General features: G+C 44.9%; 1 protein-coding gene across 1 annotated transcript in view; it reads right to left on the minus strand.

Annotated features, from left to right (window-relative positions):
- Positions 1 to 2995: 2995 nt before the first annotated feature.
- SLC25A43 (solute carrier family 25 member 43) overlaps positions 2996 to 22377 on the minus strand; it is a 37478-nt gene continuing 18096 nt past the window's right edge. The window contains exons 4-5 of the mRNA XM_060001634.1: positions 6722 to 6856; positions 2996 to 5881 (exon numbers count right to left, since the gene is read on the minus strand). Of these exons, the coding sequence (XP_059857617.1) occupies positions 5681 to 5881; positions 6722 to 6856 (336 nt within the window). The 3' untranslated portion in view covers positions 2996 to 5680. The remainder of the gene's footprint in view (positions 5882 to 6721; positions 6857 to 22377) is intronic.

Raw genomic sequence — 22377 nt, forward strand, 5'->3', positions numbered from 1 at the left:
GAAGTTTCATTAGGTCCCGTTTGTTTATTTTTGTTTTTATTTCCATTACTCTAGGAGGTAGATCAAAAAAGATCTTGCTGTGATTTATGTCAAAGAGTGTTCTTCCTATGTTTTCCTCTGAGAGTTTTATAGTGTCCGGTCTTACATTTAGGTCTTGAATCCATTTTGAGTTTATTTTTGTGTATGGTGTTAGGGAGTGTTCTAATTTCATACTTTTATATGTAGCTGTCCAGTTTTCCCAGCACCACTTATTGAAGAGACTGTCTTTTCTCCATTATATATCTTTGCCTCCTTTGTCATAGATTAGTTGACCATAGGTGTGTCGGTTTATCTCTGGGCTTTCTATCTTGTTCCATTGATCTATGTTTCTGTTTTTGTGCCAGTACCATATTGTCTTGGTTAACGTAGCTTTGTAGTATAGTCTGAAGTCAGGGAGTCTGATTCCTCCAGCTCCGTTTTTTTCCCTCAAGACTGCTTTGGCTATTCAGGGTCTTTTGTGTCTCCATACAAATTTTAAGATGATTTGTTATAGTTCTGTAGAAAATGTCATTAAGGAACAAAGTTCCGTAAAAAATTTGATAGGGATTGCATTGAATCTGTAGATTGCTTTGGGTGGTACAGTCATTTTCACAATACTGATTCTTCCTAACCAAGGACATGGTATATCTCTCCATCTGTTGGTATCATCTTTAATTTCTTTCATCAGTGTCTTATAGTTTTCTGCATATGGGTCTTTTGTCTTCCTAGGTAGGTTTATTCCTAGGTATTTTATTCTTTTTGTTGCAATGGTAAATGGGAATGTTTCCATAATTTCTCTTTCAGATTTTTCATCATTAGTGTATAGGAATGCAAGAGATCTCTGTGCATTAATTTTGTATCCTGCAACTTTACCAAATTCATTGATTAGCTCTAGTAGTTTTCTGGTGGCATTTTTAGGATTCTCTATGTATAGTATCATGTCATCTGCAAACAGTGACAGTTTTACTTCTTCTTTTCCAATTTGTATTTCTTTTATTTCTTTTTCTTCTCTGATTGTCGTGGCTAGGACTTCCAAAACTATGTTGAATAATAGTGGTGAGAGTGGACATCCTTGTGTCGTTCCTGATCTTCGAGGAAATGCTTTCAGTTTTTCACCATTGAAAATGAACTTTGCTGTGGGCATGTCATATATGGCCTTTATAATGTTGTGGTAGGTTCCCTCTATGCTCACTTTCTGGAGAGTTTTTATGATAAATGGGTGTTGAACTTTGTCAAAAGCTTTTTCTGCATCTATTGATATATCATATGGTTTTTATTCTTCAATTTGTTAACATGGTCTATCACATTGATTGATTTGCATACACTGAAGAATCCTTGCATCCCTGAGATAAATGCCACTTGATCATGGTGTATGATGCTTTTAATGTGTTGTTGGATTCTATTTGCTAGTATTTTGTTGAGGATTTTTGCATCTATATTGATCAGTGATATTGGTCTGTAATTTTCTTTTTTTGTAGTATCTTTGTCTGGTTTTGGTATCAGGGTGATGGTGGCCTCATAGAATGAGTTTGGGAGTGTTCCTTCCTCTGCAATTTTTTGGAAGAGTTTGAGAAGGATGGGTGTTAGCTCTTCTCTAAATGTTTGATAGAATTCACCTGTGAAGCCACCTGGTCCTGGACTTTTGTTTGCTGGAAGATTTTTTTTTTTTTGGTGGTACACGGGCCTCTCACTGTTGTGGCCTATCCCGTTGTAGAGCACAGGCTCCGGACGCGCAGGCTCAGCGGCCATGGCTCATGGGCCTAGCTGCTCCATGGCATGTGGGATCTTCCCGGACCGGGGCACGAACCTGTGTCCCCTGCATCGGCAGGCAGACTCTCAACCACTGCGCCACCAGGGAAGCCCGTGTTGGAAGATTTTTAATCACAGTTTCAATTTCATTACTTGTGATTGGTATGTTCATATTTTCTGTTTCTTCCTAGTTCAGTCTTGGAAGTTTATACCTTTCTAAGAATTTGTCCATTTCTTCCAGGTTGTCCATTTTATTGGCATAGAGTTGCTTGTAGTAGTCTCTTAGGATGCTTTGTATTTCTGCGGTGTCTGTTTTAATTTCTCCTCTTTCATTTCTAATTTTATTGATTTGAGTCCTCTCCCTCTTTTTCTTGATGAGTCTGGCTAATGGTTTATCAATTTTATCTTCTCAAAGAACCAGCTTTTAGTTGTATTGCTCTTTGCTGTTGTTTTCTTTGTTTTTATTTCTTTTATTTCTGCTCTGATTTTTATGATTTCTTTCCTTCTGCTAACTTTGGGTTTTGTTTGTTCTTCTTTCTCTAGTTCCTTTAGGTGTAAGGTTAGATTGTTTACTTGAGATTTTTCTTGTTTCTTGACGTAGGCTTGTATAGCTATAAACTTCCCTCTTAGAACTGCTTTTGCTGCATCCCATAGGTTTTGGATCGTCGTGTTTTCATTGTCATTTGTCTCTAGGTAGTTTTTGATTTCCTCTTTGATTTCTTCAGTGATCTCTTGGTTATTTAGTAACATATTGTTTAGCCTCCATGTGTTTGTTTTTTACGTTTTTTTCCCTGTAATTGATTTCTAATCTCGTAGCGTTGTGGTCAGAAAAGATGCTTGATATAATTTCAATTTTCTGAAATTTACTGAGGCTTGATTTGTGACCCAAGATGTGATCTATCCTGGAGAATGTTCCGTGTGCACTTAAGAAGAAAGTGTAATCTGCTGTGTTTGGATGGAATGTCCTATAAATATCAATTAAATCTATCTGGTCTATTGTGTCATTTAAAGCTTGTGTTTCCTTATTAATTTTCTGTTTGGATGATCTGTCCATTGGTGTAAGTGAGGTGTTAAAGTCCCCCACTATTATTGTGTTACTGTTGATTTCCTCTTTTATAGCTGTTAGCAGTTGCCTTATGTATTGAGGTGCTCCTATGTTGGGTGCATATATATGTATAATTGTTATATCTTCTTCTTGGATTGATCCCTTGATCATTATGTAGTGTCCTTCCTTGTCTCTTGTAACATTCTTTATTTTAAAGTCTATTTTATCTTATATGAGTATAGCTACTCCAGCTTTCTTTTGATTTCCTTTCGCATGGAATATCTTTTTCCATCCCCTCACTCTCAGTCTGTGTGTGTCCCTAGGTCTGAAGTGGGTCTCTTGTAGACAGCATATAGATGGGTCTTGTTTTTGTATCCATTCAGCAAGCCTGTGTCTTTTGGTTGGAGCATTTAATCCATTCATGTTTAAGGTAATTATCAATATGTATGTCCCTATGACCATTTTCTTAATCATTTTGGGTTTGTTTTTGTAGGTCCTTTTCTTCTCTTGTGTTTCCCACTTAGAGAAATTCCTTTAGCATTTGTTGTAGAGCTGGTTTGGTGGTGCTGAATTTTCTTAGCGTTTCCTTGTCTGTAAAGCTTTTGATTTCTCCATCGAATCTGAATGAGATCCTTGCTTGGTAGAGTAATATTGGTTGTAGGTTCTTCCCTTTCATCACTTTAAGTATATCATGCCACTCCCTTCTGGCTTGTAGAGTTTCTGCTGAGAAATCAGCTCTTAACCTTATGGGAGTTCCCTTGTATTTTATTTGTCATTTTTCCCTTGCTGCTTTCAATAATTTTTCTTTTTAATTTTTGCCAAGTTGATTACTATATGTCTCAGCATGTTTCTCCTTGGGTTTATCCTGTATGGGACTCTCTGCGCTTCCTGCACTTGGGTGGCTATTTCCTTTCCCATGTTAGGGAAGTTTTCGACTATAATCTCTTCAAATATTATCTCTGGTCCTTTCTCTCTCTCTTCTCCTTCTGGGACCCCTATAACGTGAATGTTGTTGCGTTTAATGTTGTCCCAGAGGTCTCTTAGGCTGTCTTCATTTCTTTTCATTCTTTTTTCTTTATTCTGTTCTGCAGCAGTGAATTCCACCATTCTGTCTTCTAGGTCACTTATCCGTTCTTCTGCCTCAGTTATTCTGCTATTGATGCCTTCTAGTGTATTTTTCATTTCAGTTATTGTATTGTTCATCTCTGTTTGTTTGTTCTTTAATTCTTCTAGGTCTTTGTTAAACATTTCTTGCATCTTCTCAATCTTTGCCTCCTATCTTTTTCTGAGGTCCTAGATCATCTTCACTATCATTATTCTGAATTCTTTTTCTGGAAGGTTGCCTATCTTCACTTCATTTCATTGTTTTTCTGGGGTTTTATCTTGTTCCTTCATCTGGAATATAGCCCTCTGCCTTTTCATCTTGTCTATCTTTCTGTGAATGTGGTTTTTGTTCCACAGGCTGCAGGATTGTAGTTCTTCTTGCTTCTGCTGTCTGCCCTCTGGTGGATGAGGGTATCTAAGAGGCTTGATGGGAGGGCCTGGTGGTGGGTAGAGCTGACTGTTGCTCTGGTGGGCAGAGCTCAGTAAAACTTTAATCCACTTGACTGTGGGGCTGGGTTCCCTCCCTGTTGGTTGTTTGGCCTGAGGCCACCCAACACTGGAGCCTACCTGGGCTTTTTGGTGGGGCTAATGACAGACTCTGGGAGGGCTCACACCAAGGAGTATTTCCCAGAACTTTTGCTGCCAGTGTCCTTGTCCCCATGGTGAAACAGAGCCATGCCCCGCCCCTGCAGGAGACCCTCCAACACTAGCAGGTAGGTCTGGTTCAGTCTCCCCTGGGGTCACTGCTCCTTCCCCTGGGTCCCGATTCACACACTATTTTGTGTGTGCCCTCCAAGAGTGGAGTCTCTGTTTCCCCCAGTCCTGTCAAAGTCCTGTAATCAATTCCCACTAGGCTTCAAAGTCTGATTCTCTAGGAATTCCTCCTCCCATTGCTGGACCCTCAGGTTGGGAAGCCTGATGTGGGGCTCAGAACCTCCACTCCAGTGGGTGGACTTCCATGGTATAAGTGTTCTCCAGTCTGTGAGTCACCCACCCAGCAGTTATGGGGTTTGATTTTACTGTGATTGTGCCCCTCCTACCCTCTCATTGTGGCTTCTCCTTTGTCCTTGGATGTGGGGTATCTTTTTTGGTGAGTTCCAGGGTCTTTCTGTCAATGATCGTCCAGCAGCTTGTTGTGATTCTGGTGTTCTCGCAAGAGGGAGTGAGAGCACGTCCTTCTCCTCTGCCATCTTGTTTTCCTCCTCGACAGTGGTAACTTTTAAATGTTAAATGTTTTCATTTAGTTTCTGATAAGGCATAATTTACACCATGGTGTGTGCACTCAGAAGTCAGCAAAGATTATGAGTTCCAGGACTGTATCAGGAAGCCTGGAGTGAATCTGGGTGAAACTAGGCTGCTGTGGGTTGGTGTAAGCTGTGAGCCTGTGGCGGAGCTCCCAGTGTGGTATCTGCCCAGCCGCTTCAACTACATGTTGCTCTGAGGAGTCATGGCAATGCCCTTTTTTGGTGTTGTGTAAATTGCCTACTTACATTCAGAGTGTGAATTGCACATTTCACTACTGCTAGGTTCTGTTGTAAAACCTGGTGGGATGCCATCCTGCGACGGTCATGTTGGGAAACCCTCGGTGGTGTAGATGTTTACAGGGCCATCAGTTTCGAGCTCAGGTATGGCCAAATCTTCTCATTTCCAAGAGCAGCAGACAGGAGCACCCTCTTGTCACTCCACGCGTGCACAATTCTGAGGCTACATTTCTCTCTGATTGCAACACACCTTCAGTCAGTGCACTTCTAGCTCCATTCTGTTTTAAAGAGTTGGTTTTTTAGACTTTAGTTGTCCAGTTTTGAAAAACTTCTTTAATTCCCGTAATTCCTGGGGCTTCAAACTCTGATCCACCCCTGGGGTCAATTTATAGCTCAGAGGAGACACGATGTAACCATTTTGGTAAAGACAGATTCTCTTGCAGAACTCAAAGGTGCCAAACATAACTCCAAAATATGGAACTATCTGTTTAAAAAGAAAATGAAAATCATGTTAAAATCTTAAAAGAAAACATCAATGCGTCTGCAATCGACTTGGATCAGGGTAAACTAAGATAAAGGCTGTAGACAATACAACATGGTCATTCTTTTTTGGAATCAGGGAAGATGGCAAAATGCAAGCTGGCCCAGTGAGGACTGGGGAGAGGAATAGCAGAACCATTGAAGGGCACGCCCTAGGGAAGCCTGGGTCTGGGTTGATATGCATGTAGGCAGTCTGACACTGCCTGTCAACATATGCTTGTCCTTTTTTTTGGCTGTGCCCCGCGGCTTGCAGGATCTTAGTTCCCCAACCAAGGATCAAACTTGGGCCCAGCAGTGAAAGCACCGAGTCCTAACCACTGGACAGCTAGGGAATTCCCAACATGTGCTTGTCTTGATTGGAATCAGGAATCACTTTGCATCAAGGTTAGTCCAAGGTTAGTCCACAGTTCTTAACTTTTTTTTTTTTTTTGGTTATGGAGTTCTTTGGGAAAATAATGAAAGTTATGGATCCTCTCTGCAGAGGGATGCACAGATGCCCATATAGACACATTTTTGCATACAATTTTAGGATAGGGGGTTTAAGTTCCCTTTGGAGTCCATGAACCTACATGTTGGGAACCTTTACACTAAATGCTCAGCTCCTCTGGGATGGGGTGTCAGATGCCCCAACACTGCACAGGGTCTCCACTCTCCAGGGCTGACAACCAGCCTGCATTGTGCTAGAGGAGTTGTTTCCAGGCAAACTGTAGGGGGAGCATCAAAGGCACAGAACAGGGTAGAAGTGAAAGAGGCAGACAAGCAGTAGACTCACCACTACTCTCACCTTCAGTAAGTTGGCTGCCAATCCATTCCAGAGCCCCAGGACCCCTTGGGCTTTCACTATCTGCCGGAAGCAGTCCACTGCTCCTGAGAAATGGACATCTACTCCTCCACAGTGGGGAAGGTAGGAGCTCTGAGCCTGGCAGGAAACAGAAGATGGGATGAGGTGATTTAGTCACTGGGAAATAATGGTTCTAGTCAAGTAGTCAAGGTCTCAAGTCTGGGCTCTGGATGCAATGTCCTGGCCAAGATGATGATAAAGAATGGCTGCCACAGGGCTCTACCTGTTGCGTGGGCTTAGAATGAATATTAACATGCAGTAAAGCCATGACACCCCATTCACATATTTGTGGCTATTTTTTCTTGGAAGGAAGCAGCCATTTGGGATGGACTCAACTTCACACTTAACATTGCCTCCCAAACTATGCCCGTTGGATGCAGTAGACACCTCTCAGGCCCTTCATCTTTTCTTAAGTGCCTTCTGTTTCCTTGTCTTAACCGATTCCTCCTCTGTGAAGTTCTCAAGTGGGCACTGCTCATCTCCCCACATCACAGATGTCCCAGGCTGGGGACATTCTTCCAGCTCCCTCTTTCTGTTCCCAGACCCTGACTCTGCTGCTCTCATGCCGAAAGCTCTCAGCTGGGGCTCGTGCCACTGAACCACAATCCTGGTCCCTGCTCTCAGCTACTGGCCTCCTGGCCACTCTTTCACATTCACTGAGGCCTGTGACACCTGGTAGCTGCCCATCTTCCAGACTCACTTCAGCATCTGTAGTCACAAGCCTTCCCATACCTAGTTTCTGGACCTCGGCTTCAGTGATCCTCACCTCTACATCCCTTTGGCCACCCCATGGATTTCATCATCACCCCCAGTACCATCCTGACTGACCACCAAAATGCCCCATCTTTGAAAGTAACTTTTTTGTCCTTTAGAAAAACAATTTTACGATCAGATGAAATAACTTTTCACTATACCATCTATATGCAAATGGACTCTATTTGTTCATTGTGAGGGGGACAGCCCCTCATAGCTGGCTTTCAGAAATGGTGACAAGTTTACCTCAAGCTACGCACCTACTTTGGTTCGTTTCTGAAATGTCTAGCTGAGGCTAGTATAGCATTTTATTGCAATGGAATCAAGCCCTTCCATGTGGGAGAGGCAGTAGAGTATAAGAGTCAGAAAAGCATAAACTCTGGAGTCGGACAGGCTGGGTTCTAGCCCATGGCTGCCCCACTTGCTTACTGGCCATGTGACCCTGGGCAACTCACCTAACCTTTTTGAGACTCAGTTTCGTTATTTGGAAAATAAGAATAGTATCTGCTGTGAGAATGAACGAGATGTGCCTGCAAAGCACTCAGCGGTGTCAGGCACATGGAAAGGATCAATAAATATGAGCTAGTGCTGCTATTACTATTATGTAGAAATTATTCTAAATATCAATCAAATCCCTCACCTGACCTATTAGTCCTGTCTCCACTTCTGAACTGCTCGGACCAGTGTCCTCGTCCATCCAGCTGCCCCGCTCCCTGATGCCTCTTTTTTTTTTTTGCGGTACGCAGGCCTCTCACTGTTGTGGCCTCTCCCGTTGCAGAGCACAGGCTCCGGACGCGCAGGCTCAACGGCCATGGCTCACGGGCCTAGCCGCTTTGCGGCATGTGGGATCTTCCCGGACCGGGACACGAACCAGCGTCCCCTGCATCGGCAGGCAGACTCTCAACCACTGCGCCACCAGGGAAGCCCCTCCCTGATGCCTCTTTTTTTTTTTTTTTTGAGGTATGTGGGCCTCTCACTGTTGTGGCCTCTCCCGTTGCGGGGCACAGGCTCCAGACGCGCAGGCTCAACAGCCATGGCTCACGGGCCCAGCTGCTCCGCGGCATGTGGGATCCTTCTGGCATGTGGGATCCTTCTGGACCGGGGCACGAACCCGCGTCCCCTGCATCGGCAGGCAGACTCTCAACCACTGCGCCACCAGGGAAGCCCCTCCCTGATGCCTCTTTTTTTTTTTTTTTTGAGGTATGTGGGCCTCTCACTGTTGTGGCCTCTCCCGTTGCGGGGCACAGGCTCCAGACGCGCAGGCTCAACAGCCATGGCTCACGGGCCCAGCTGCTCCGCGGCATGTGGGATCCTTCTGGCATGTGGGATCCTTCTGGACCGGGGCACGAACCCGCGTCCCCTGCATCGGCAGGCGGACTCTCAACCACTGCGCCACCAGGGAAGCCCCTCCCTGATGCCTCTTAACCGCCATCGTTCAGATCACTAACCCCTCTAGTCACATGCCCTCTCCCTTGTCTCCCAGGCCACCAGTTCCCTGCTGGCTTCACATTCCTCTTTTTTTGTCCTCCCAGCACTTCTTTTTGTTCCTAGTCTCGAAATCCTTTGTCTTTCAGCTGATCTCCATGCCCCCCTCCCCACCAACCCCTCCTCTGCTCCAAGCCGCTGAACATGAATCCACAAAGGGGCAGGTCTGTGCCACCAAAGCTTTGAGGTCTCTAACCTCTGCTGGATCCTCATACTGCAGAGCGAGCCCTGGAAGCATCCTTTCCCATTCCTCACAGTGGCTCTTCCCAACCTTACCGCATCCCTCAACGCCCCGCATGCCACACTGTGTCCTCCGCCCTAGACAGGCGACCCTGCCTCCCAGTTCATAGGGAAAATAGATCATCTTTTCTTCCCACTGGTGCCCTGGATCTCACACCTTTGAATTCCTCTTGGGCACCCTTCCCAAGAGACCTGATTTTCCCCCCTAGCAGAGGAATAAACTCAAGTCCCTCCCAAATTAAAAATGACCCCTTCCTCCAATCTTTGTCCTATAGACACTGCCCAATCTCATTCCCAAAGTAACATACAGTAAAGTTACCTTGTTTCGGTGTAGAGTTAGTTATATGAGTTTTAACGCATGTATAGATCTGTGTGACCACCCTCACAATCAGGATACAGAACTGCTCCATCAGCCCCCAGAATGCTCCAGTGCTGCCCCTTTATGATCAACGTCACCCCCAGCCCTGGGTAGCCACTGATCTGTTCTGTCCCTATAGTTTTGCCCTCTGAGAATGTCATATAAATGGAAACATACAGCATGTAACTTTTTTGAGACGGGCTTCTTTCACTCAGCACAATGCCTTTGAGAGTCACCATGCTGCGTTCATCACTAGTTTCTTCTTTATTGCTGAGTCGTATTGCATCGTGTGGATGTTTGGTTATCCATTCACCTGCTGAGGCACAACCCTTCCCACCTCCCCACTCACCGCTCTACCCACTCCCTGTGGCATCTGTCTCCATGACTTCACTGAACTGATTCTGACCAGACCTATATCTTTTCCCTGCCTTTTAATAGTTGGTGTAATTATTTACTTTCTTTACTGGTCTGCTCCTACCCCCAACTAGAAGTTCAGCTCTGTAGGAAAAGGGATTTCTGTCCTCCATCAGGGCGAAGGGTGAACTTTGGGGTTTGGCCTTCCCTTTGAGGTACAGTAACAACCAAGCACAGACCAGAGTATGAGAAACAGGATATGAAATGAACAAGCTGAGTCTCCAGCCTGGAGTTACAGGAACCAAAATGGTCAGGGGACTTTGGCGAATGTCTTATTTTAAAGCATTTACCTTAGCACTGTTCCGACTCGGCCTCCTTCCCTTCTTGCCCCATCGAGAAAGAACTGCTGTCAAACAGATATTAAGCCTCCTTTCCCTTAGAAAGAATCAGCCTAATCACAAGATTTGAAGCTCCTCCTGCTACTGTAAGACTGAAATATTGAAAAACGGAGATTGTGTTCATGTAGGAAATTAACTGTCTTATTCTGCTATGAGATAATATTATTGATTTATTTTCTGCCAGTTTCCAGTAAAACTGCAAAAAGCCCCCAGTCATGAGTCAAGGTAATAATTTTGCAACCTGAGACCCCCTACCACAACTAAAACAGAAGACACTAACCAAGTGTCTAACTCCTGTATAACTCATATACGTGAGTTATATGACAGGTCAGTTATAATCAATTTGTGATGAATCGGGGGCCATCTGTAGTCAATCTTGGGACCCTAACAATCTTCCAAATGTCTTTCCTTCACTCCACCTTCACCGCCAAGCCACCATCAGTGCTCACATGGACCACCGCAGCAGCTTCCTTAGTAGTCTCCTTGGGACATAAAAAGTTTGAAACTCCTTGCCCTCCCTCTCTATAGAGCGGCTAGAGTGATTAAAAAAAAATCAACGCATTTTATTCACCTGCTTAAAATATTTTAATGGCTTTATTAAAGCCACTTAGGATAAAATATAAATTTCTTACTGTTGTCTGTAAGCTGCAGTGGTAATATAGTGGTAAATATTTAACAACTGGTTCTGTGGGCGGGGGAAGCCCTGAGTTGTAGCATTTGCTGACCTCAATGGTATAAATACTCCCACCGTGGCAGATTGCAGGCTACCAACCGTGAGGTCAACCAGCTCCCAAATTTGCTGCAATTTAATAATCAGCTCTCCTGAGCCAGTAGGAGATGGCTGTAGCACACGACTCAAAGGCTCAGGCCCTGAGTGACTTGCCCCCGTACATATTTTCAGTTTCATTTTGTGTCACTCTCTTTGCTTACATACTACACTTCAACTGCACTGGCCTTCTTTCTGTTCTCCTCTGCCCGCCTCTCTCCTCTGAGCCACAGGATCATGTAACCAACTATCTACTTGACATCTCCACTCGAAAGTCTAACAAACACCTCAAACTTTATATGTCCTGCTCAGAACTCCACCCCAGCGCTGACTGTCTCTAGTTGTCCTCATGTCAGGACATGGCACCGCCATTGACCTATTTGATCAGGCCCCAAACTGGAGTCACCCTTAAGTTCTCTTCATCTCTCACCTTCTGCTATCTCATCTCTCACCAGCTAGTTCCAGTGCTCCAAATGTATCCCAAATCTGTCCACTTTTCTTTCTTCCCACTGTCATCACCCTTGTCCAAGCACATCATCTTTCACCTTCACCACAACCACTGCTAGCTCGTCTACCTGCCCTTATTCCCCACAGAGCGGCCAGGGTGATCTGATCTGGTTACTCCTTGACTTCAACTCTTCAGGGTGCCCCTGTTGCCCTCAGAATGAAGTCCAGACTCTTTCATCTGGCTTACCAGGCCCTCCATGACCTGGTCTCTGCCTGCTTCTCAGGCTGATCTCCTGTTCCTTCCTGCATTACATTCTAGGCTTCAGACACTTTTCAGCTCCACTGCCAGTACCTCTCATCTCTCTTGAGTGATGACCAGACTTTGCTTACCCATCCCTTCATCTCCAGTCTCTGCCCTCTCCAATCCATCCTGCACACAGCAGCCAGGTACCACTCAAAATTCATCAGATGCTGTCATTGCTTTGCTTTGAAACTTTCACCAACCCCCAATTTTCCAAAGAACGACTTCCAGAAGGAGTATTTTCCAAAGAAAACAGAATTCGAAACTCTCTACAGTTTGGCCCCCACCTGTCTTCCCAGTATCATGTCCCACTATCACCCCATGATGGTTAGTTTCATGTGTCAACTTGGCTAGGCCGCCGTCAGTACCCAGCTATTTGGTTAAATACCAGTCTGGATGTTACTATAAAGGTATTTTGTAGATGAGATTAACATTTAAATCACTAGACTTTGTTAATTTGATAAATTAGGAGTTTGGGATTAACATATACATACTACTGTATATAAAATAGATAACCAACAAGGAGCTATACTCAATATTTTGTAATAACCTATAAGGAAAAAGAATCTGAAAAAGAAGATATATAAAACAGAATCACTTTGTTGTACACCTGAAACTAACACAAATTGTAAGTCAGCTATATTTCAATTAAAAAAAAAGAATCACTAGACTTTGAGTAAAGCAAATTACCCTTCATAATGTGGGTGGGCCTCATCCAGTTAGTTGAAGGCCTTAAGAGTCAAAAAGACTGAGGTGCCCGGAGAAAGAGGGAATTCTGCCTGCAGTCTGCCTTTGGACTTGAACTGCAACATCTCCAGTCTGCTGGCCTACCATGCGGATTTCAGACATGAGCCAAGTAACTAAAATCCATCTCTCTCTCTCTCTCTCTCTCTCTCTCTCTCTCTCTTTCTCCATATATACATCCTATGGGTTCTGTTTCTCTGGAGAACCTTGACTAATACCTACCCCCACCCCAGGAACCCTACATCCAGTCACACCCATTACCTCCTGAACATTACGTATACTTTTTCTGATGGGCAAAATTCTCCTCACCCAGGTCCAGGTCAGATGCCACCTCATCTTGAAACTTCTTGATGCTGTGATTGGAACTGCTTGTTTCCTTGCTCCCTCTTCCTTTGTCTCCTTCCCTCCTTTTCTTGAAATTTACCTCTCTCTGTGTTTTTTTGTTTTTTTGTTTGTTTTTTGGCTGCGCCATGCGGCATGCAGGATCTCAGTTCCCCGTCCAGGGATCAAACCCATGCCCCCTGCAGTGGAAGCATAGAGTCCCAACCACTGGACCACCAGGGAAGTCCCTGTTTTTTTTTAAAAAACACTTTTTATTGTGGAAAATATCAAACATATACAAAAGTGGAGAGGCTAGTAAAATGAATGGAAAGTCCCACCACCCAGCTTCAACAATTAGCAGTGTATTGACAATCTTTTTTCATCTCTATCCCTTGCAAGACATAATTTTAATTTATCTGTTTAATTTAAATTTAGTTATGTTCCTTGAAAATACAATGGCTTCTTCTCTAAAATATAAAATGTATTACATATATAGAAATATATAATACCATTACCACACCTATGATATTTCCTTAATATCATCATGTATCTAATCAGTGTTCACATTTCCTTGATTGCCTTATAATTAGTTTAAAGCTTCTTTGTTTGAATCGAGGTTCTTTTCCTGTTTTGTGCTCCCTTAGTTATTGGTTAGACCTCTGCTGTGGTCCAGGCTACCTGGTATGAGTTATCTGGGTGCAATTTCTGGGCTGGCAGCCAGCAAGCTTATGGGAGCAGGCACTAGGCCTTCCTCACTGTCCTAGCTCTTTGGGGTCTAATACCCTTCATTGCACATACTGGGCGCTCATTAAATGTCAAACAAGATTCCCCTTAATATCAGTGTCACTAGTAGTTTTTCCCAAATACAACTGTTTACCCGTGACCAGGCTCAAGTAAGCCACATGGATGGCCATGAAGTAAAATAATGGCCAATATTTACAGAGTGTTAGGTGCCAGGCATTACACTGAGCATTTGACATGTACCAGCTCGTTCAATCCTCACAGAAGCCCCATGCAATAGGGAGTATTATCTTATTAGCCCAAGTTTATAGATGGCAAAATGGAGCCCGAGAAAGGATAAATCTCCCAAATCACAGACTGTATGAGAAAAAGCATCAACCTGAATTTGGGTCTGTTCGACTCAGATTCAAGCTCTACCCCACTAAGCTACACTGTTTCCTGATGCCCAGGACTGAGATGACCACCTCAGCCCTCGACAGACTCGTTTCCACACATAGTCCTTGGATGTGAGTGCCACATGCACACCAAATGAATTCTTTATGCTAAGACTGCAGCTCATGGTGTGGTATGAATAAATGCCTCTACAAGTGTCATACTAAACAGATACCCAGATCACAAAGGCAAACCATATTGCTGGTTGCCCCTTGGACTAAATGTTTGTGCACTCCCAAAGTTCATATGTTGAAGCCCTAACCCCCACTGTGATGGTATTTGGAGGTGAGGGCCTCTGGGAGGTGATTAGGTCATGAGGGTGGAGCTTTCATGAGTGGGATTTGTGCCCTTATAAGGAGACACACAAGAGAGATAATGTCTCTCACTCCACCATGGGGGAAACACAGCAAAAAAGTGGCCATTTGCAAACTGGAAGTGGGTTCTCACCAGACACCAAATCTGCTGGCACCTTGATCTTGGACTTCCCAGCCTCCAGAACTGTGAGAAATAAGTGCTTGTTGTTTAAGCCAGCAAGTCTATGGATTTCTGTTACAGCAGCTCCAACTAAAATACCCCCAAAGAAAGAAGGAATGGTAAGGCTACACAGCAGTGCTTTTCAACCTTTAGCTGCATGTTAGACGAAACAGGGAAGCTTTTCAAAACCATCAGTGACTGGGATCCACCCCCAGAGACTGAGATTTAACTGACCTAGGGTGAGGTCTGGACGTCAGCATTTTTGGCAAGCTCCTCACATGAGTCTGATATGCAGACAGGTTGAGGATCACTGGTGTAGGCCCTCTGTAGCACAAGGCAGCTCTGGCTGAGACCTGAGCCCATCAATCTGCTGCTGACAGTGAGAATGCCTGGGGAAAGCACACGGGTCCTGAGGCCAGACTGCTTAGATGGAATCCTCACTTTGCCACTTACTAGCTCTGGGACTTTGAGCAAATGCCTCGACCTTCCTGAACCTCAATTTCCTCATCTGTAAAATGGGACAATAATAATAACACCTACCTTATAGGATTGTTGTCAAGATTAAATGAAACATATGTAAGGTGCTTAGAACAGCATTTGACATATAGTAACCACCATTATCATTATTATTTAGTATTTAAACTTGGAGAAGAGGAAATTCCCTGGTGGTCCAGTGGTTAGGACTCTGCGCTTTCACTGCCGAGAGTGCAGGTTTGATCCCTGGTCAGGAAACTAAGATCCCATAAGCTGCTCAGCATGGCCAAATACAAAAAAATCCCCAACCCCCCCAAAAAATTAAAAACCAAAACTTGGAGAAAAGTATACTGAAGACTAAACCAACCCAGTAGACTAGAACACTAGACCGCCATTTGCCGGAACCATATCTTCCTAGCAAAGACACACAAAACATGTCAGGTTACTAGCTACAAGGCTCTGAAGTTAAATCCTCCCTCCATACAAACCCAGGCAACTATCCCATGGCGTCTAGTTCAGATCTGCAGCTGCCAGGTGGACATGCAGCACTCTGCAGCAGACATCATCTGAGAAAGCTGGGTCCTAGTCCTGGCTCTGCCACTATCTGCATAACCTTGACCAAGTCCTTTAGTTCATTGAACCTTAGTTTCCTCACACGTCAGGTAAGGAGACTGGAACTAAATGAACTTGAAGGCCCTTTCTTGCTCCTCTAATCCATGCTGTTGGTCCCACTCAAGGCTCCTTCCTGCCCCTAGGACTTCAAATCTGCCGTTCCCTCTGCCTAGCTAAGTCTCTCTTACTAATCAGACTAAACAGCACTTCTTCAGAGAAGTCTTCCCAGATCTCCAGCCTAAGTCAGGAGCCTAGTAAACACTTTTGGTCACCCTGTACTTCTCTTTCCTGGCACGTGACACAGTTTGTAATGATTTAGTGTATAATTATTTCTTTCATGTCTCCCCCACCTCACAGACTATAAATACCATGAGGGCAGTGACCATGTCTATCTATCTTGTATGTGGTTTTAGCCCCCAAATCTACCAATATGCCAGGCATCCAGTATGTGCTTAATACATACTGAAGAAAAGGAGGAACGAACTTGCAGTTGATGGAAATGAAAGGTAAATGCTTCAAAGCAATGTGCTCGATTGTTTCTGTGATAAACTCCATAGAGGCCTTCCAAAAGAGGCAACATTCTAGGTTGTTCATTCTTTCCATGAGTTCTGAAATAATTAAACAATATTTATGAAGACGTAAAACTCATATACCCTTGACCAAAGCAATCCTATTTCTAGGAAACTATCCTACAGATATATTTGCCCCTGTGGGAAATGATGTGTTACGAGGATTTTTGTTGCAGCATTGTTAGTAACAGCAGCAAGTTGGAAATAATCTAAATGTCCATCAATGGGGGCTAGTTAAAGAAACAGTACATCAGACTATGGAATACTATGTCACCATTTAAAAGTATGTGGCAGCTCCATCTGGACTGATAAGGTGACGTCTCCAAGATACATTTTTAGGTGAAAAAAACAGTGCAGAAGAGTGTATGCAGCATGCTTCTGACTATCTAAAAACTAAAAGAACATAAATGTGCACGTGTATGTGTATCTCTGCACAGACCACCTTTGGAACGACCAGGTAAGAAACTGGAAACAACCAGTGTTTTCTCTGCAGTGAACTGGGAGTCCCAGGGACAAAGGTTGGGGAAGGCTTACTTTTCAATGGACACTCTTTGTACCTTTTGGATTTTGTATCATATGCATATGTTACCTATGCAAAAGGTAGAATATTAATTTTAAAAGAGCATTAATTAAGACAATGAGAAGACAAACCACAGACTAGGAGAAAATATTGGCAAAAGTGGTATCTGATAAAGGACCGTTATCCAAAACATACAAAGAACTCTTAAAACTCAACAATAAGAAAACAAACAACCCAATTACCACTACACACCAATTAGAATGGCCAAAATCCAGAACACTGATAGCAACAAATGCTGGTGAGGATGTGGAGAGACAGGAACTCTCATTCATTGCTGGTGGGAATGCAAAATGGTACAGTTACTTTGGAAGGCAGTTTGGTGGTTTCTTACAAAACGAAATATATTCTTACCATAGGAGCCAGCAATTGTACTGATTAGATTAGATCTTAGTATTTACCTAAAGGAGGTAAAAAAAACCTTACGTCCTCACAAAAACCTGCACATGGATGTTTAAAGTAGCTTTATCTATCATTGCCAAAGCTTAGAAGCCACAAGATGTCCTTCAGTATGTGAATGGATAAATAAACTGTGGTATCAGACAATGAAATATCATTAAGCATGAAAAAGAAATGAGCTACCAAGCCACAAAAAGACACTGAGGAAAGTTAAATGCATACTATCAAGTGAAAGAAGCCAATCTGAAAGTGCTACATACTGTATGATTCCAACTATATGACATTCTGGAAAAGGTAAAATATGAAGACAGTAAAAAGATCAGTGCTTTGGGGGAGAGGATGAATAGGCAGAGCACAAAGGATTTTTAGGGCAGTGAAAACACCCTGTATACTATAATGATGGATATACATCATTATAGATTTGTGCAAACCCATAGAATGTACACCACCAAGAGTGAGCCCTAAGGTCAACTACAGACTTTGGGCGATTCTGATGTGTCAGTGTAGCTTCATGCTTGGTAACAAATGCACCCCTCTGGTGGGGGCTGTGGGTAATGGGGGAGGCCGCGCACGTGTGGGGAAGGGGTATGTGGGAAATCTCTGCACCTTCCTCTCAATTTTGCTGTGAACCTAAAACTGCTCCAAAAAACCCCCAAAGTCTTAATTAAAAAAAAAAAAAAGCATTTAAAAGGAGAGACCAAAGAAAGACAACAAAAACAAACAAAAAAAATGAGAGTCTGCTAGTTAGAGCAAACAGGAGCTCAGAACCTTTCACTTGTTATTTGGAAACAACTTTTATCTTCTGTAGCCATATGGGACGCAACCTGAAGACCAAGTGGTCCACTTCCCAAGCCATCTGAGGACATACATGCGTGGAAGGCAGTTGTGGTAGGAGGCTTTTGTCCTTTGGCAAATCCCCAATAGTCAAACGAGCCAAAAAAAAAAAAAAAGCCAATGGTATTGAAGTAAAAGGACCTTTATGTCCTGTGAGCCACATGGCCCAAGTTTCTCTTGGCAGAGCTAGGTCCCCAAGAGTTATCCTCATACAGCCGAGAAGCACTCTGGCTCTGTGGTGGGGACGTCCACAGAAACGGGTGCAGGCAGCTGCCCCCGGCTTGGCAAGCCTACAAGTCACCCCCATCCTGGCCGAGGTGCCCGAGGACCTGCTCGGAAAGCCCGCAATGACATGGGGGAAGCGAGTAAATGGACAGCAGGTTAGTATTTTGCTTGGGAAGAGAAGAGAAACAGTTCCCATGTGCCGATCGGGGGCGGGGGCGGGGAAATCCAAAGTGCAGCTGGGGCAGAAAGCAATTGAGATGCATGCGAGCGAGAGCAGCGGAGGGAGGCCGTGGGAGCGCATGCTGAGCAGCGGCGGCGAAGAGCCAACTTTCAGTGTCACCTTTTTAAATTTAATTTTTAATTTTTTTAATTTTAATTTTTTGGCTGCACCCCACGGCTTGGGGGATCTTAGTTCCCTGACCAGGGATTGAACCCAGGCCCCCGGCAGTGAAAGCGCGGAGTCCTAACCACTGGACCACCAGGGAATTCCCTAGTGTCACCTTGATTGGGAGTGAGACTGGGTAGGAAGGGTGCAGGAGAAGATTTGGCACATGTCAGTTTTCTGCAGGCTGGAAATACAGACGTAGGCAGTACCTGCACAGGGTGGCCTCTAGGTAAACGCCTGTTAAATTAACCCAACGAATGAATGATCCTCTCCCCTACCACCCCTGATCACCATTATCTAGAGAGACGGAAGATCTGTTGAGGTCTCGCAATGCTAGCTCATTTGCGTGTTTATAGCGATCATACGAAACACACAAACACACCTGGCCCGGCTTTTATGGTTCTAATCAGGCCTTCAACGCCATGCGTAGATTCTGAAGAGATGCTTCAAGAACAATAAAAATAGTACCTCGGTTTTATTGAGTATTTATATTGAGTGTTTATCTTGTGCCCGGCTCTGTATCTGCATTAACCCAATTCAGTCTTCTCCATGGGGATATGAGCCAGGCATTAGGCTTCTCCCCATGTTTTACAATTGAGGAAGATGCGGTTCAGAGAGGCGATGTGGCTTACCCAAGCTCACGGAAAGAGTAAGGGACAGGGATGGCATCCAAAGCCCACACTCTGGACCAATGAGCTAATCTGCCCACGAAAGCTTTAAGATGAACACAGCTGTCAAAAACAAATGAACAGCTCTGTGGGGGAAAGGAGGTAAAAACTGGTGCTGCGTTTCTAAAGCTGGCTTGAGGCCAGCGGAGGGATGGGCAAACCCCAGTGTTCATCTCCTCCTGACAGCAGGAGCCGCAGATGACTGCTCATAGCTGCAGGCCTTTCTTGGCTGACAGAAGGCCTTTTCTGGGACCTTTCTTTCCCTTTCCCCTACCTCTCTCTTCACCCCCACTCTGGAGGCAGGGGGAAGGGGGACGCCTGTCTTAGCTGCTGTTATTGTTTAGCTGGAGCTCAAAGAAGTCTGCTTAGCAGAGGGTGGCCATTTTGATACCCAGACTTTATCTCTTGGAAGGAGTAAGCCAGCTCAGGTCAAGAGAAAGGGCAGAGTGACTTCACAGTGAGTGGAATTAGGAAGGCTCCTCCCTGCTCCCTCCTTGCCTGCCCTCTAGGGGATAGTCTCCTTTCCATGATCAACAACTGTCATCCCCAAAGTATTTAGGGCACTCTACACCTTCGGAAAAAACAAAGGGGAGACTTTTCCTTTCCTTACACCTTAACGATGATGCTCAAACGAAGCCGCCTGGCCTGAGGGATGTCCAGACATCTACCTGGATCTGAAAAGCATACTTTTTTCTCAGAATTGCCAAGGCAATGCTACTGACTTAGGCAGAAGAAGTCAGTCCCCAGAGGGGCCAGCCCCCAGAGCAACATGATGGCAAGGAGTTAAAAATGCAACGAACTAAAAAGGTAAGGTTCCCATCCTCTCTAAGCTCTCTAAGCCCCGAGAGCTTAGAACCCAGCAGTGTTTGTACTTCAGGATCGTTGGGCAAGTTGGCTGTGCTGGGGAAACAGAACTCTGTTCCTACTGACAATAGACACGATGTCAACCAAGAAATGTTGAACTAGGCGGAACATCTGCCACTCGCTTAGCGCTTCCTAGCAGGTGTGATGAGAACAATCCACTTTCCCCTCCTGGGGCTTTGCACCTGCTCTGCTAGGGGCTTGGTGAGCCAGAGGGGCTTTCTTCCCAGTCCGTCCCAGCGGCGTGGCCAGTCTGAGGCAGCCAAAGGTCCATGGCTGCTGAACGTTCTCTGCTTCTCATTGCAACCTGCCGGCTTCAAGCCTTCCATTGTCAGGCTGCCAGTGACCAAAGAAAGCCAGAGGCGCCCACAGCCTGGTTTTCCAAAGGTTTTTTTTTTCTCCAACTTGAGTTAACCATTCCCTGGCCAAAGCCACCCTCGTGCCTGTTTCTGAGCTTGCGCACTACTGTTTCTTTCAACCGAGGCCATGTGCTCCCAAATCTCAAGGTTAGGTTTCCCTCTCCCTCATCCTCTACTCCCACACCCAGGGCAAGGGAACTGGAAAAAAAAAACCCCGATTACCTAGCATCTAGGACCAAGCCCCTATAGTCCTGGTGGCTAAAGCTTGGGCCTGAAGGAGAGACCTAGGTTCAATCCCAGCCCCCCGCCCCACTTGCTAGCTAAGTGACTGTTGGGCAAGTTACCCTCTCTGTGCCTCAGTTCCTCACCTAGAAACTAGGAATAATAACAATACTTAATAGGGTCGATAAAGAGGATGGAATGGGAGGATAAACTGCCTGGTCTGTATCACATGACCAATAAATGGTAGTTATTATCACATTATTACAATTTCTTATTCCCAGGGAAAACTTTCCCTTTGTTACCTCCTCCAGACATATTTTGTCCCCTGACAAAAGCCTCCCCACCAAAGGAGGGCACAGATTTAGACCTGTTCATTCATATCACATTTACTGAAGTCAACAAACTGACGAATACAAGTGCTATGATGCTGATTCATCAGGCACTTCCAGGCACTGTACAAAGCGGTGGGAGGTTGCCATGAAGAGGGGGGTGTACATCAAGACTGTTTTACTCTGTCCTTTTAGCATATTTACTTCTCTTGAAATGGTAACAGCTGTTGGAGCTGCGATACACAACTGGAGAGCTAAGGTAGGGGGTGGGAGACAGTGCACTTTCAGAGCGAGGATTGCAGGCAGTCTGAGACAGGGGACAAGTCGAGGTTTCCCTAGGTCAGCAGGCCGGGGAAAGGGCAGGCTGTTCTTACCTTCAGCAGGGGGTAGGGACGAGCACACAGACTTGGGGCTCACCCAGCAGCAGCTAAGGTTCAATTCTGTACTCACAAGGCAGTGAGATCTCAGAAGCCGGCCCTGAACTTCATTCATTTTTAAACAAGTATCGAGTGCCTGCTACATGAGGCTACGTGCTGTGGGGACATACAAATGTGTAAGACATATGTCCCAAAGGCAAAGAGCTCAAAGTCTAGAAGGAATAATGGACACAGAAGATTACGATACAAGGAAGCATGTGACATGGGCCTGAGAGCTAGAGCGAGAGGGAGCTTTGGGCGTTCAGAATGGAGAGACTTCTTCCTCTTGAGGAGGGGAGAGAAGGCTTCAGGAGGGGCCTCACACAGGGTGGGGATGTGCTGCAATGGTGGAGAGACGGCAGAAGGTGGGGCACGCGGAGAAATGCTGTGGAAAATAAACCAGCTGGACCAGAGCGCACATACAGGCTAAGAGCATCATTTAAAAGGGCTTGTTCACCCATAAAGCTTTTGGAACAAAATATGCCCTTGGGGGTGGGGTGGGAGTGACAGTGAAAACAGCATCTGCAGTTATCGGCAGAGCACCCTGTTAGTTAACCTGGATTCTCCTACCCCCGAATCCCCTCCGAGGCCGTGGGGAACACCCCCATTTGTGGTTCTACAGAGGCAAAACACCTGCCTTTATCCATCACGATAGAATAGCTGTTTGAGGGGTAGGAAAAGCCAACTCCTTTATCAAACGAAAGCAACAGATGTGTGCTGTTGTAGGTCAGAAGAGACAGCCACCACGTGGCAGATGTCAGGTGAGATGGAGGTAGATGCCCCAGGCAGAGGGGACAGGAATGTGAAATACACTTATTCTTCAGGGGGATGGGGGAGGGGGGCTAAGATAATTTT

Source organism: Delphinus delphis, chromosome X (assembly GCF_949987515.2).
Source record: "Delphinus delphis chromosome X, mDelDel1.2, whole genome shotgun sequence".
NCBI lineage: Eukaryota > Metazoa > Chordata > Mammalia > Artiodactyla > Delphinidae > Delphinus > Delphinus delphis.